This window comes from Barbus barbus, assembly GCF_936440315.1.
Source record: "Barbus barbus genome assembly, chromosome: 21".
Classification (NCBI taxonomy): Eukaryota; Metazoa; Chordata; class Actinopteri; order Cypriniformes; family Cyprinidae; genus Barbus; species Barbus barbus.
In genome coordinates, this window is record NC_136749.1 from 8,932,898 (window position 1) to 8,945,774 (window position 12,877).

The following is a 12,877-nucleotide window of genomic DNA, read 5'->3' on the forward strand; positions in this document are numbered from 1 at the left end:
ACGCATATGTGCCAAAAAATACAGCATTGTTTTAACCACATGTGGAACTCAGTTTGAAACTCCTAGTTTTATATATCTTCATTTTAGCGAATCTATAATGATTCTGAAATCCCAATATTGATCTTTTAACCTGTACTCTTTCAGTTCATGCTTGAATAAAACTTTACAAGACATACATTATACTTTTGATAAGAGACAAAGTGTCATCTTTCAAATTATGTCCATTTTATTCTTGTGAATTCACCACATTGACACGAACCTTTTTGTTTTCTTCACACTGAAATTTTGCTTATGTGACCTTTCATGTGCAAGTCTTCTCAAGTCATATGATAGTTTTGCATGAGGAACAAATCTAAACTTAAAGCTGCAGTCCGTGACTTTTTTTTTTATTAAAAATGATCCAAAATCAATATTTGAGCAATATACATAACCAGCCAGTGTTCAAAACTATCGCCTTACTTTAGCCTGATTCACAACGGTTAGCTTATAATAATGTTTTCTAATTTGAGTGGTACGGGTAGGTTTTTGCGGGAAATTCGAGCATGGCACTGTGTCATTACATCACGTCTGTAAATATAAAGAAGTTGTCCCGGCTAGTAGGCATGTGAGGATCCTGCAGGTGGCAGCTCGTTTATAGCCTTTTCTCACAGCAGCTGGAATAATGAAATGTATCATTTTGATGGCGGATTGTAATCCAGATGGGATTATGTGTTTATGAAACACATGTGAATGAAATTAAATTATATTCCAGTTTTAAATGTGCTTCTGATTACAGATAGCCTGGGATTACACAAGATTTGTGTTTTAAAGAAAACCAGTTCGAAGGGAGCATAATTTGCTTTTTGGGTTAGAAGAATTTCTTAATATGAAATTCGAATGGCATGACGATTAGATTAAACCCTACAGAAATTGAAATCTACACGTTAATACACATTATACTCAGTCACGCAATGCTGATGATATTAATATTAATAATTTGAGAATGAAGTATAACAATAATAATACTTTGCACGGTTTGTGATATGAGCTAACCGATCGTTAGATTTAATCCCCATTGGTAGCGCGATTATTGTAATGCATTTCTCCTCAGTTGGTCAGAACAAACATGGCAGACTTGTTCCTTACTTGTTCAGATGGCAATATACGGTGAATATTCTTATTTAGGTCATATATTCCAAAACATAGGCTAGAATCTGTGATTGTGAAGTACAGTAAACATCCACACCGGTGCAGAGACTGACTGCCACACATTCATCTCAAAACATTAGATTCATCCACACTGAAGCCGTCCCGGTGCACAACCCCATGCAAGGAAGACAATTCCGCGAGTAACTGCAATTCCAGGTTTTCAAACAGAGATGGCGACAAAGAGGCAAAACTTACGGACTGCAGCTTTAAGTTTTTATTCACTGAAAATCTTGCCAAAAACTGCTGTAGATTCTCACAATGTCTAGTCAATGCTAAAAGGCAAAGGTATGAAAAAGAAAAGATTTTAAGTGTATTATGACTGTTTGATCCTTTAGCCAAAATGTTGAAGTAAATGATGACACTTTTTTTTTTTTTTTTTTTTTTTGGTCTCTCTATTTCTTTAAGGTGGTTTATAAATCAGAGAAGATGGCTACTGCAGTGATCAGCAGTTCTTGAGAATGGCCTGATCCTCACTTCTACCCAAGCTCTATCATCTCTTTTCTTATTCATGTTCGTCACTGTGTCCATGACATACATAACAATATCATGAATATTACATGTTAGCTGCTTCTCTCACGAGACGCGTCTGTTGTTTGTAGTGAATTGATTAGTTTGAGATACTAGAGGTGAGGCTGAATCAATTGTCTTGTGTTGAGATACTCTTTTGTCATTGACATGCTAATGCCAAGTGTTAAAATTGAATTTATGGTGCTTGCTAAGGCAAGTGTCACTATTACTGTTGCTCATTCTTAAGTTTATGGATTTGAACAAGCCTCTTACAAATCCTAAAGGTTATTGTTTAACTTGTTTCTACACAGCTTGTGCTGCAAACACATGATACATCAAATCATGTAGTTTTTTGAGGAGAGGAGTGCTATTACTTTTCTAATTAATATGCACTTAAGTAATTTAAGAAATTCAGTCATTTAAGTGATTTTATAATATTCACCTGATGGCAGTCCCATTCAATTGAATAAGGAATCTTATTTGTCAAATTAGTGCATTTTTATTGTATTAGGTTTTGTTTTACCATTGTCACAGACCAGGGCCTCATTTATAAAACACACGCATGATCAGATTTGATCCCAAATACTATGGAAAGTTCCTATTTCATAAGCGAGAAACTGGGCATGAGTGTCCTTATGTGTATGCCAACTGAAGAGCATGCATACATATTTTTTGTGCTCTCATACACCAGTAATTAAGTCAAAATTGTTTATTAAAGATAAATAGACAATCACAGTATACAATAATACTATGTGCACATATGAGCCTGTTTTGTGTCACTGAAACTATTTCATTTATTATATATGATTTATATAAGGAAAAAATCCAGTTTATATTGTCATATCAGGCGGTACATTGTCACATAATGATTGATAATAAATGTTTAATTGTACATATTAATGTAAAAACTAGCCATGAAATTAAATTTAGCAAAGGATTTGTCCATTTTATTCCAAGAAAAATTTATATTTCAATAATTTTTTTTATATAATTGACATTTGTAAAACAGAATGCCATCAAAACAAAATACATGGTTTCAGATATGGCTGAAATTACTCTGTGGCGAGAAGAAAAAAAAATTACAACTTTGATCCATAAATATAGTTCACAAATGGTTGGACATTTTTGGTGGGAATTGTTTTTTTCTTTTTTGTACAAAAACATACATAAAAAGAACAGCATTTATTTCATCATGCCCCAGGGATTGTGCTGGTATCATAATGTAAGATCCAAGGCAATTTTCCCAGAATCCCAGGAGATTTGATCCGTGCTTTTACTAAGAGAACACCAACCCCATTAATCAATCCTAATATGTCGGTTTGCATGTTTGAATCAAGTCACATTCATTCATCTCTAATTCAGCCTCCAATTTTCGTACTTTATACACTTCAAATTCAATTCCTTGCCAGATGCATCTTGTTTTTCTCTGGTCTTTTAGCCAGGCAGACAGACCTCATTCCCTTCCTGATATTGTTTCAGGATCAACACCATTTCATCTCCATTCTGTCACCCCTCCAGCTGTTGAGTGTAATTGATTAAAAGCATCTATCCTCTCCCCACTGTGTGTTTCAGATCTGCCTCTCGCTCTCTCTCTTTCTCTGTTTGGTCTGGGTGTCTGCAGATGAATAATAATGTTTTGCCAACCCTTCTCTCAGGCTGGTGATGTACATTGAAAGAGACGTCCGAAAGGCCACGCCAGGAAAGGAGCAACAAAGCGGCAATGAATACCTGTCAAAATGCCTGACCCTCTTCATCCGTCACACCGTGCATGAACTGCCAGCCATCCTGGGTAAATCAATCACAATACACCCAAAAAAGAGGGGAAAGGGAATGCAAAGAATTCACTTCAGAAAGAACAGAGTGAAATAGGAAAAACAAAGCAGGGGCAATGAAAATGAACATTGAATTTGATTGGCCTCTCTTTAATTACCTTTCTGATTGAATACGTGTGCAGGCCCTCAGGTATCGACCTGTTCATCCTTTTTCATTTGTGAATCAGTGTACATACACACCACCTCTCCCCCATGAAACCGGTTCAAACCGGTTCAGTTCTTCCTGCTGGTTTCGTCCCAACACAGAGACGCACCTGCTCACGCCCCCGGCCACCTACCCAGACTGATCATGACGGATTGTTTGTGATTGGCTGATTTCTCACTGCTTCTGTTTATGTGGGCTCTCTGTAGATGACATCCTGTCCGTGTTAGGCAGCATTGTGGGAAGGAAGCACCCCTCTCCTACGCAGTCTCGTCAGCTGAAGCAGAGCCTCCCCATGATGGCTGTGGTGCTGCATCTGCTCACCTCACAGGTGTGTGTCTGTGTCAGGTCTTGCTATATTTACCTTTCTGCTAGTTATTTTGGGTTTCTGTCTCCACAGGGATGATACAACTTGAGGGGGGAAAAAACCTACCTTGTGGTGCAATAGATAATAACTTATTTCACAAGCTATTTTCTGTGCAGCAGATGACACTGGAAGCCTTGAACGTTCAAGTTACAAATGGCTGCACACATTACATATTATATTAAAGATGAGGTGAATAGCAACAATTCACAGTCTGTTCAGGCCAAGTACCCTTTTGGTCAGATCAGAACATCCACCTGGAACATGATGAAATGAAAATTCTGTCATTAATTAATCACCCTCATTTAGTTCCAAACCTGTAAGACCTTCGTTCGTCTTCGGAACACAAATTAAGATATTTTTGATGAAATCCAAGAGCTTTCTTACCCTCCATAGACAGCAAGGGTACTACCTCGATCAAGCCAAAATATATAAATATCAAGCTAAAATATAAAAAATATCTTAATATAGAATTTCAGAATTTTTGGGTGAACTATCCCTTTAACAGGGGCTTGTGCAAACACATATTGTAGAGAGGTATTGTGATAGATAAGGTTTGAATAGAGTAAATGTGTAAATCATTACATGTCTTTTAAGCTAACTAAAAATAAACTTCCCAGACTCCCATCCACTTCTCACTTAATTAAATGTCTTCATCTGAACAGAAAATAAAGAATGGATGTGCCGTATCTGCCTGTCATGCGCGGAGTGTAATCACTGTCTGTGTCAGAATGAAATGATCTATTAGGGAGCTTTCCGGTGCAGCTTCAATACACACACACACACACACACACACACACGTAGATTATTACCAGTTGCAAAACAGTGCAAAATTGGATTTACTTCTGACACACTCAGTCACGCCAAAATTAATGTGAAGGGATCTGGTGTTCTCAGAGAAAGATGTTTGTCAGTGCGCAGAGCTGATGAGTCTCTCTGCTGATTAAATACACTTACATTCGGCCAGGATTTGCCATGGAGACTCAGTGGCAGATTGAGTTGTCTCATTTGAAGGGGTCGGTGCTGATAGAGCTGTCTGTCTAATAGTTCTACTGTCATTAACTCATCTAAGGAGGATACACTGATGTCCATTAACACAGAGCTGCAGTGGGTGGCTTAGAGGGGTAATAGGCAGTTCTTTTGATTGTTTGTGTCTGTCTGCTTTAATGGTCCTCACAGTGAGTTGTGTTGGTGTAGTGCCAGCCTCAGACAGCACATCCACAGATCACCCACAGACATTCACTGGCCGCTTGATGCATATTACGCTCAAATATGGCAAATATTTGTCCAAATGTCCGATCTTAATGGCTGATGAAATTTCTAGGAGACAAGGTAGCCATGCTGCTTCAGTAAGAGCTTCAGAGGAAGAACTATTGTATACACTTTAAAAAGAAAAACAAAAAAATCTATTTGCCCTCCTCTAAAATGAACTGTGGCTATTCATTTTCTAATGATCTTGGAAAACTTTTGATTGTACCTTAATATTTAATATGCTTAATTTCTTTACAGATCAAAATTTTGGGGTCAGTGAAATTTTTGAAAGAAATAAAGTCTGAGGAAAAAAAAAAAATCTGAAGGATCATTTCAGGGTGGCTGATTTGAAGAAGTTACAATATGACATGGAAATAAGTTTTATTTAAATTCGGGGTGGGCAATATGGGAAAAATATTTTTTCCCCTTTTTTTCAGGAAAATCACTACTCTCAATTTTATCCTTTTTTTCATGTTGGTTTTACTATTTTGCAAGTTGTCTCAGCAGTACAGACAAACTGTGTCCCTGTTTTAAGAACAAAGCCTGTTTTGTTACAAAGTAACAAAAAAAAAAAAAAAAAAAATGGCAGAGACTTAGGCCAATGTGGCCAAAGATCTTTTCTATTTTATTATTTTATTTTATGTCATTATTTTATCTTTATTAAAAAATAAGGACAAAGAGACAAATAAACATACAAATAAAACAATTTATTTATTCATTTTATTTTTGCTTTATTTTTCAAGTACAGTATGTGTATTTAGCAGTACCATTCAAGAAACTGGGTGAACAATTGTTTTTTAAATAAAACACTATACACTTCACTGTTTACATTATACATTGATTCCTATTTAAACAACTGTATTGAAGTTCTTCAGTCAAGAGCAGTGAGTGATTTTTCTCTGTTTTGTTGTTTTATCAACATTAAAAGGGATAGTTTACCCCAAAATTAAAATGATCAACATTTACTTGCTCTCAAACTGTTTTAAACCTAAATGAGTGTCTTTCTTCTGTTGAACATAAAAGTTATTTTTAAGAATGTAGGCAAACAAATAGTTGCTGGTCCCCAGTGACTTCCATAGCATTTTCTCTGTTTTCCTACTATCAAAGTCAATGGGGATCTGCAACTATTTGGTTACCCACAGTTTTGAAAATATAAACATTTGTGTTCAGCACAGAGATGCTCACAAGTCTCTGAGCTAGAGTCCAAGTCAAGTCTCAAGTCTTTGAGCTAGAGTCCAAGTCAAGTCTCAAGTCTCTGAGCTAGAGTCCAAGTCAAGTCTCAAGTCTCTGAGATAGTCCAAGTCAAGTCTCTTTATTATATTAAGCCTCTGGTTATAATAAGTGTTGCATCACGTACAGCGACCCATCCAACACTGCATAGCTATATATAAGGAATTCAAAGCATGTAATATGTTATTATGACTCCTTTATCTATTAGCATACAGTATCAGCTTTGATTTTGGTATATAATCAGTGTAAACAGGCTATTGCAACATGACAAAAATACTGTACTGTGTGTTCATGCCTTGTAGCATGAACACACAGTACAGTACAGACCAAAAATTAAGAAAGACTTAATATGGTCAAACATCACATTGTAGCTAAATGCAAAACACTATTGCAACAAACCAAACGATGTGAAATATATGAAGAGTTCAGATGCAAAAGCCATCTGAAATTTTCTTTAGAATGATCATTTTTTTATCAAGCTTGTATATTTAAGTTAAATTATTTCACTTAAATGGCAATGAAAATGCAACTAATCATAGTTTATAAACTACTGTAAGTCAACACATCCCAAACTCTCAAACCAGTGTAATGTTACATGATCAACAATAATCCTGTAACCTGTTTGCAGACAACGTTAATTAACGTGATGGAAGCCAGCGGCACGTAAATGATTAACTTACGTTAATCGACCACCACAAGTTTGGCAATTAACCCTTGTATGGTGTTCGGATCTGTAGGACCCGTTTTCATTTTTTATCAAGAGAAAAATTATAAGATTAATTATTTTTTCAAACTCAGACTCATTGGCCTTGGCTCATTTTCTGTGAAGAATATATATCTGAACACATTTTCAATGACCACACTGGTCACACACTCTCTCACACGCAAGCACTCAAGCACACGCACACACACAAACACACACACACACACACTCACTTGGATATGTGGTTTACGGGACTCTCCATAGGCGTAATGGTTTTACTAATGTACCAACTGTATAATCTATCCTTAAATCCAAAGCTAACGATGAATGGCACAGCAGTCGACATGTTTGTTCGTTGTCCTCTAATGTATGGCGGCCGCGCCTAAAATAAAAAAAATTAAAAAAGTGTGGCCGCGCCCGCGCGCAGCAGATACGTAGTACGTCACGTGTTACATGGGCAGGTTATAGGTAACGGAGGGAGGGGAATAACAGCGAGCTCATCAGTTGTTTCCTAAAAATAAACATTGTTTACGAGTCCCGCAGCTCGAGTCCGAGTCGAGTCTGAAGTCTTTCGAGGACGAGTCTCAAGTCGAGTCTGAAGTCACTGTGTGTGCGACTTAAGTCACACTCGAGTCCGAGTCTCAAACTCGAGTCCCCATCACTGGTTCAGCACAATAAATAAATTGCTAGTTTGGGACAACATGAGAGTAAATAAATAATGATGGATTTGTAATTTTTCAGTGAATTATCCCTTTAATGTCAAGCGGCAGCATGACATCAATATTTGTTCGAAAGCAGATCATGGAAGACATTTTAATCGTCCACGAACAAAAAACGTGATATCGCACACCCCTAATTTAAATAGAATTTTTTTTCCACTGCATAATACGCATGCTTACATTTGTGTTAATGCACAGTTGTGATGGCTTTACTGTTATTTTAAATGTTTCTTAAAATAAGTAAAAAATAACTTTTGTCAGTCAGTCGACCTCTTCCTGCCTAAGTGGGCGGTTCTTGGCTAGAATAAGATGTAGTGTGGGCTAGACTTGATGCCTATAGTCAAAAGTCTGGCTACGCAAATCCAGTGTATGTGTGTTCTGATATTAAGAAAAATGCTGCAGGGCATAGCTAGTTGTCTTCCCAGTAGCAGGTTGGTCTGCATCTTTGAGACTTCACTGGCCTCTTATGCCCTTGAGCCCCGTGTGCCTGATCTCTTCAGCTGCTGTGTGGTTCTGAGAGGCGTCGTGCTCTTGTAATGTGAGAGCATGCCTGTGTGTTTGTGCATCCATACATACATTCATGTGATGAGCCCTCTCTGTGGTCTCATCTGTCTCTCTGGCCTGTTGCTTCACTGACAACCAACACACTACGCTGACACTCACAGCACTCATCAGTCACAGGGGTCAGCGCAGAGGTCAGTTCCAATGTGTTTCTCAGAGGTGAGAGTGGATAAGAGTTTAATACCTCGCTGTCCAGGACTATGACCTCTGACCTCACATCATTACAGTCCTACAGCACAAACATGAACCCCTTCATTCTCACACCAGCTCTGAAGTCCTCCAGAGAGGAGGATCACGTCCCAGGATGACATTGTAAATGGAACACATTCGAATACCACATCTTCTGCTGCTTAGTCGAAATGGTGCATGATGGGGAAAAATGTCCTCTGACAGAACAGCAGGGCTTTGTAACATTTTCTCTTAAACCAGCTGAACATTTTGTGATTTTTGCTGTCGTCTACAATCGCTGCTTGTCAGATTGTACGTTACGACGCATCCTGGATGAGATCTTGGGTAAAGCCCACGGCAGGCTTAACAGTGACATTCCTCAGTGACATTAACATTCTTATGTCGGAGTATCCGATTCGCATCATAGCTGGGATTTTAGTCACGATTGACAGCGTTGAGTATCTAGAGCGCAGCAATGCGGCCTAAAAATTCTGAACCTGCCAGAAGATTCATTGCAAAGGCAATTTATCGGCCGTCAGAGAGCATGATGCATTAATAGATCCAAGACTGCCGATTTTGCTGTACGATGAAAGAAATCTGCAGCGTACATTCGGCTGTGTTCAAGACAACTCTAAGACTTCATAGCTGCTAAAGCTCAAGTGAAGACTGACAGTTTTTGGTGGAACTCAAATGGAATAAAACTCAAGGGTAGTGAATAGCAATGTTGTACAGTGTTGTAGGTTGGTGAAGTGTCTTTTAGAGTAGATCCCTTCATGACTGTGCCTGTTTGCTTTGACAGATCTTCCGACCGCAGGTGGTGACTGAGGCCTTTCTCATCAAATTTGGAAAACTGCTGGTGAGTCTCTCAGTTTTATAGATTATTGTTAAAATGTTTTGTAAATGGTTCCTTTTTTAAGCCATTTGCTATACACACATGCACTACTGTTCAAAAATTTGGGGTTAGTAAGATTTGTTCTGTGAAATATTACAATTTCAAATGACAAATAACAAATGGTTTTATGTATGTACACTATATTGCCAAAAGTATTGGGACACCCCCTTCTAATGAACAGGTTTGATTACTTTAGTCATTTCCATGAGTACAAGTCTTAATGATTAAGCATATAATGATATTCTAGGGAATTGTGTGCTTCTAATTTTATAGCAACAGTTTGGACAGGACACTTTTCTATTCTAACATGACAGTGTCTCTGCGTATAAGACACGGTTCAAAAAGAAATGATTGATTCATTCAGTCTGGAAGAACTTGACTGGTCTGCAGAAAGCAAAGTCCTGATCCCAGCTGAACACCTCTGGTGTGGCTTTAAATGCAGACCATGAGCCTAAAACTCATCACCAAACACCAATGACTTTTACATATACTCTATGGACAAAAGTATTGGGACACCCCCTTTTTTAGAACAGAAAAAGGCACTTCCAAAACTGTGGCAACAAAGATGGAAACATAATTCATGTATTTAAAAATTGTATTTCCAACCTGTTCATTAGAATGTGGTGTCCTTTTTTTTGGCAGTATAGTGTATGTACTGTATGTATGCATGTATGTACACACGTGGTCAGAATTGTCGGTACCCTTGGTAAATATGATCAAAGAAGGCTGTGAAAATAAATGTACATTGTTCATCCTTTTGATCTTTTATCTAAAAAAAAAAATCACAAAAATCTAACCTTTCATTGGAGAAAATTAATTTAGAATGGGGGGAAATTGTACACAATTACTGGTACCCCTACAAATTCTTATGAGTAAAATATATCTGAAATATATTCCCATTCATATTCAAAATGTATCCCTTGTGCAACCTTATGGACATTTTTGTCCATTTTAGTTTTTTTTTTTTTTTTTGATAATTTTGCCTGTGTTAAAGCTAACTGCATAAATTTAGCCTCAGGTGTGTATTTTTATTGGAATTTTAATATTCTACCCTCATTTCCTTTAATAAATCTATTTTACACTAGGTACAAAAAGTGAACCACTCAGCACCTTTTGGACAAAAATGTCCCCATTGAAACGTTTAACTGTAAAATGATGCAATTTTTGTTAATAGGCTTTCATTCTGTTGGCAAGGCTTCAAAATTTATTTGTTTCTATTTTTAACAAGATGGTGCCGTTTTTTCAGGTTTGGTCTATAAAGCAAATACTCACTTTATTGCTGTTTTCTGCTTCTGCATATTATAGAGCCAATTGGATAAATAATGCAGCCATAATTGTGTGGGTGTGTTGGTATGGATGTCAGAGTGTGGTTTGTATGTGTGTCATAAAAAAAATTGTGTGTGTGCTTGTAATATTTGAGAAAGAAAAACTTTACTGTAAATCACAAATCCAAGCACTGTGTGCACCAGCAGAGTTTTGCTGGCATCGAATGGGGAAAATTTGGTACCAAACAAACGCCCAAACAAAATCTTACTGAAAGCTCATTTTTTGAGATATCAACCTCAACTTGTTTAGATTTATGGCTTTGATTTTCTAGCAAGTTTAGAGTTAAACATGTTTCATATATAAAATATTCATAAAATAAAATATAAAATATTGTTCATAAATCATTTTCGTAAACTTAAACCTGTATATCTTTTTTTTTTTTTTCACTTTTTAAACTTTTTTTTCTTCAACAATAATCTGCCATGGGTCTTCTTTAAAATGAGACCAATCTTAAGTCTGTGCTCCCAAGCTTCCAATTTTTATGACCGTTTTTTGACATGGACATTTTTGTTCACTATGGACCTAAGTGTAAATTATTTTTATTGATGCCCAAGGGTTATGAACATGAAATTATCCAGTCATGGCTTCCTGTTTCACAGAAATGTAAATAGGAGGAAAAACAAAACAAAGACCAAATTCCAAATTAATCACATCACAGTGAGAAAAATCAAAGAATATATTTCTGACGTGCAGCAAAAGATAATTGAGCTTCACAAATTAGAAAGTGGCTTTAAGACAAGAGCTAGAGCAGTGAAAATTCCCATTTCCACCATCAGGGCAATAATTAAGAAGTTTCGATCAACAGAAAATGTGTCTAGCAAGACATGTCTATATCGTCCTAATGCATGGTGAGAAGGAGAGTTTGAGTGGCCAAAGACTCAAGGATCACAGCTGGAGAATTGCAGAAAAAGGTTGAGTTTTGGAGTCAGAAAACTTGGGAGGGCTTCAAGAAAAAAAAAAAATCAAGAAAAGAAAATGCTTTCACCAAAAAAAAAATCTCCAGCATATTCAGTTTTTAGACACGACTGTAACTTCAAATGGGACTGGCTTCTATATGGTCAGGCGTTGCTGAAAAAATGTAGCTTTTTAGCAGCAAACACAAGATGGGTTTTGTGAACACAGAGATAAAAAAGTACCCCATGTGTACAATGAAATATACTGCTTTATTTTTAATGTTGTGGGCCTATATTTCTGCTGGAAGTCCTGGACATCTTGTTTAGACTCATGGCATCACTGATTCTATCAAATGCCAACAGATAAAAATCTAAAAGTGACTGACTCTGTTAGAAATCTTATAATGGGCTATGTTTGGATCTTCCAACCGGACAATAATCCAAAAACATACCTGCACCCAAATGCGTGGGGTGAACTGAAGAGGAGAAGCACCGTCATGGAGCTGAAGAATCTGGGGTGATTCTGGATGAAGGAATGGTCTCTGATCTCTTGTCAGGTGTTCTTTAACCTCAGCAGGCATTACTATTTTGGCAAATGGAGGTTTCAAAAAGTATTTAATAAAAGGGTACCGTTAATTGTGTGCAATGTGTATTAGAGAAAAACATTTATTTCATAATGATATTTCCCCCCATTTTAAATTCTTATTCTCCAATGAAGGTTAGTTTTTTGTGAATTTTTTTTAGAATAATATATCAAAAGGATTAACAATGCAGATTAATTTTCACAGCCTTCTTTGATCATATTTACCAAGGGTACCAGCAATTCTGACCATGTGTGTATGTATGCATTAAAATGTTTTTTTTTTTCTTGTGATGGAAAAATCTTTCTGATTCCAAATGTCTGCATATATTGTCTTTTCTTTCTTTTCTAATATTATTAAAGTTTTTCTTTAAATTCAGCAATTTTGTGTACATCCCTTATAAAGGTTTATTAGAGACATCAGTCATCCTGTCTATAAATATTAGAATCTGTTTTGACATTGGACTTTTAATTATGCTATTACATGTTCAAAAAGAGTAGTTTTTCTTCACAACTCACTT

At 36.7% G+C, this 12,877-nt stretch overlaps 1 protein-coding gene across 1 annotated transcript in view; it reads left to right on the forward strand.

The window, feature by feature from the left end:
• The window catches only part of LOC306887908 (serine/threonine-protein kinase ULK4-like), a gene marked incomplete at its 5' end in the record, with an annotated part of 228,790 nt that overhangs the window by 91,266 nt on the left and 124,647 nt on the right, over positions 1-12,877 (forward strand). Inside the window, 3 exon segments of the mRNA XM_079445936.1 lie at positions 3,351-3,484; positions 3,879-4,000; positions 9,465-9,521. Coding sequence (XP_079302062.1) covers positions 3,351-3,484; positions 3,879-4,000; positions 9,465-9,521 — 313 coding nt within the window.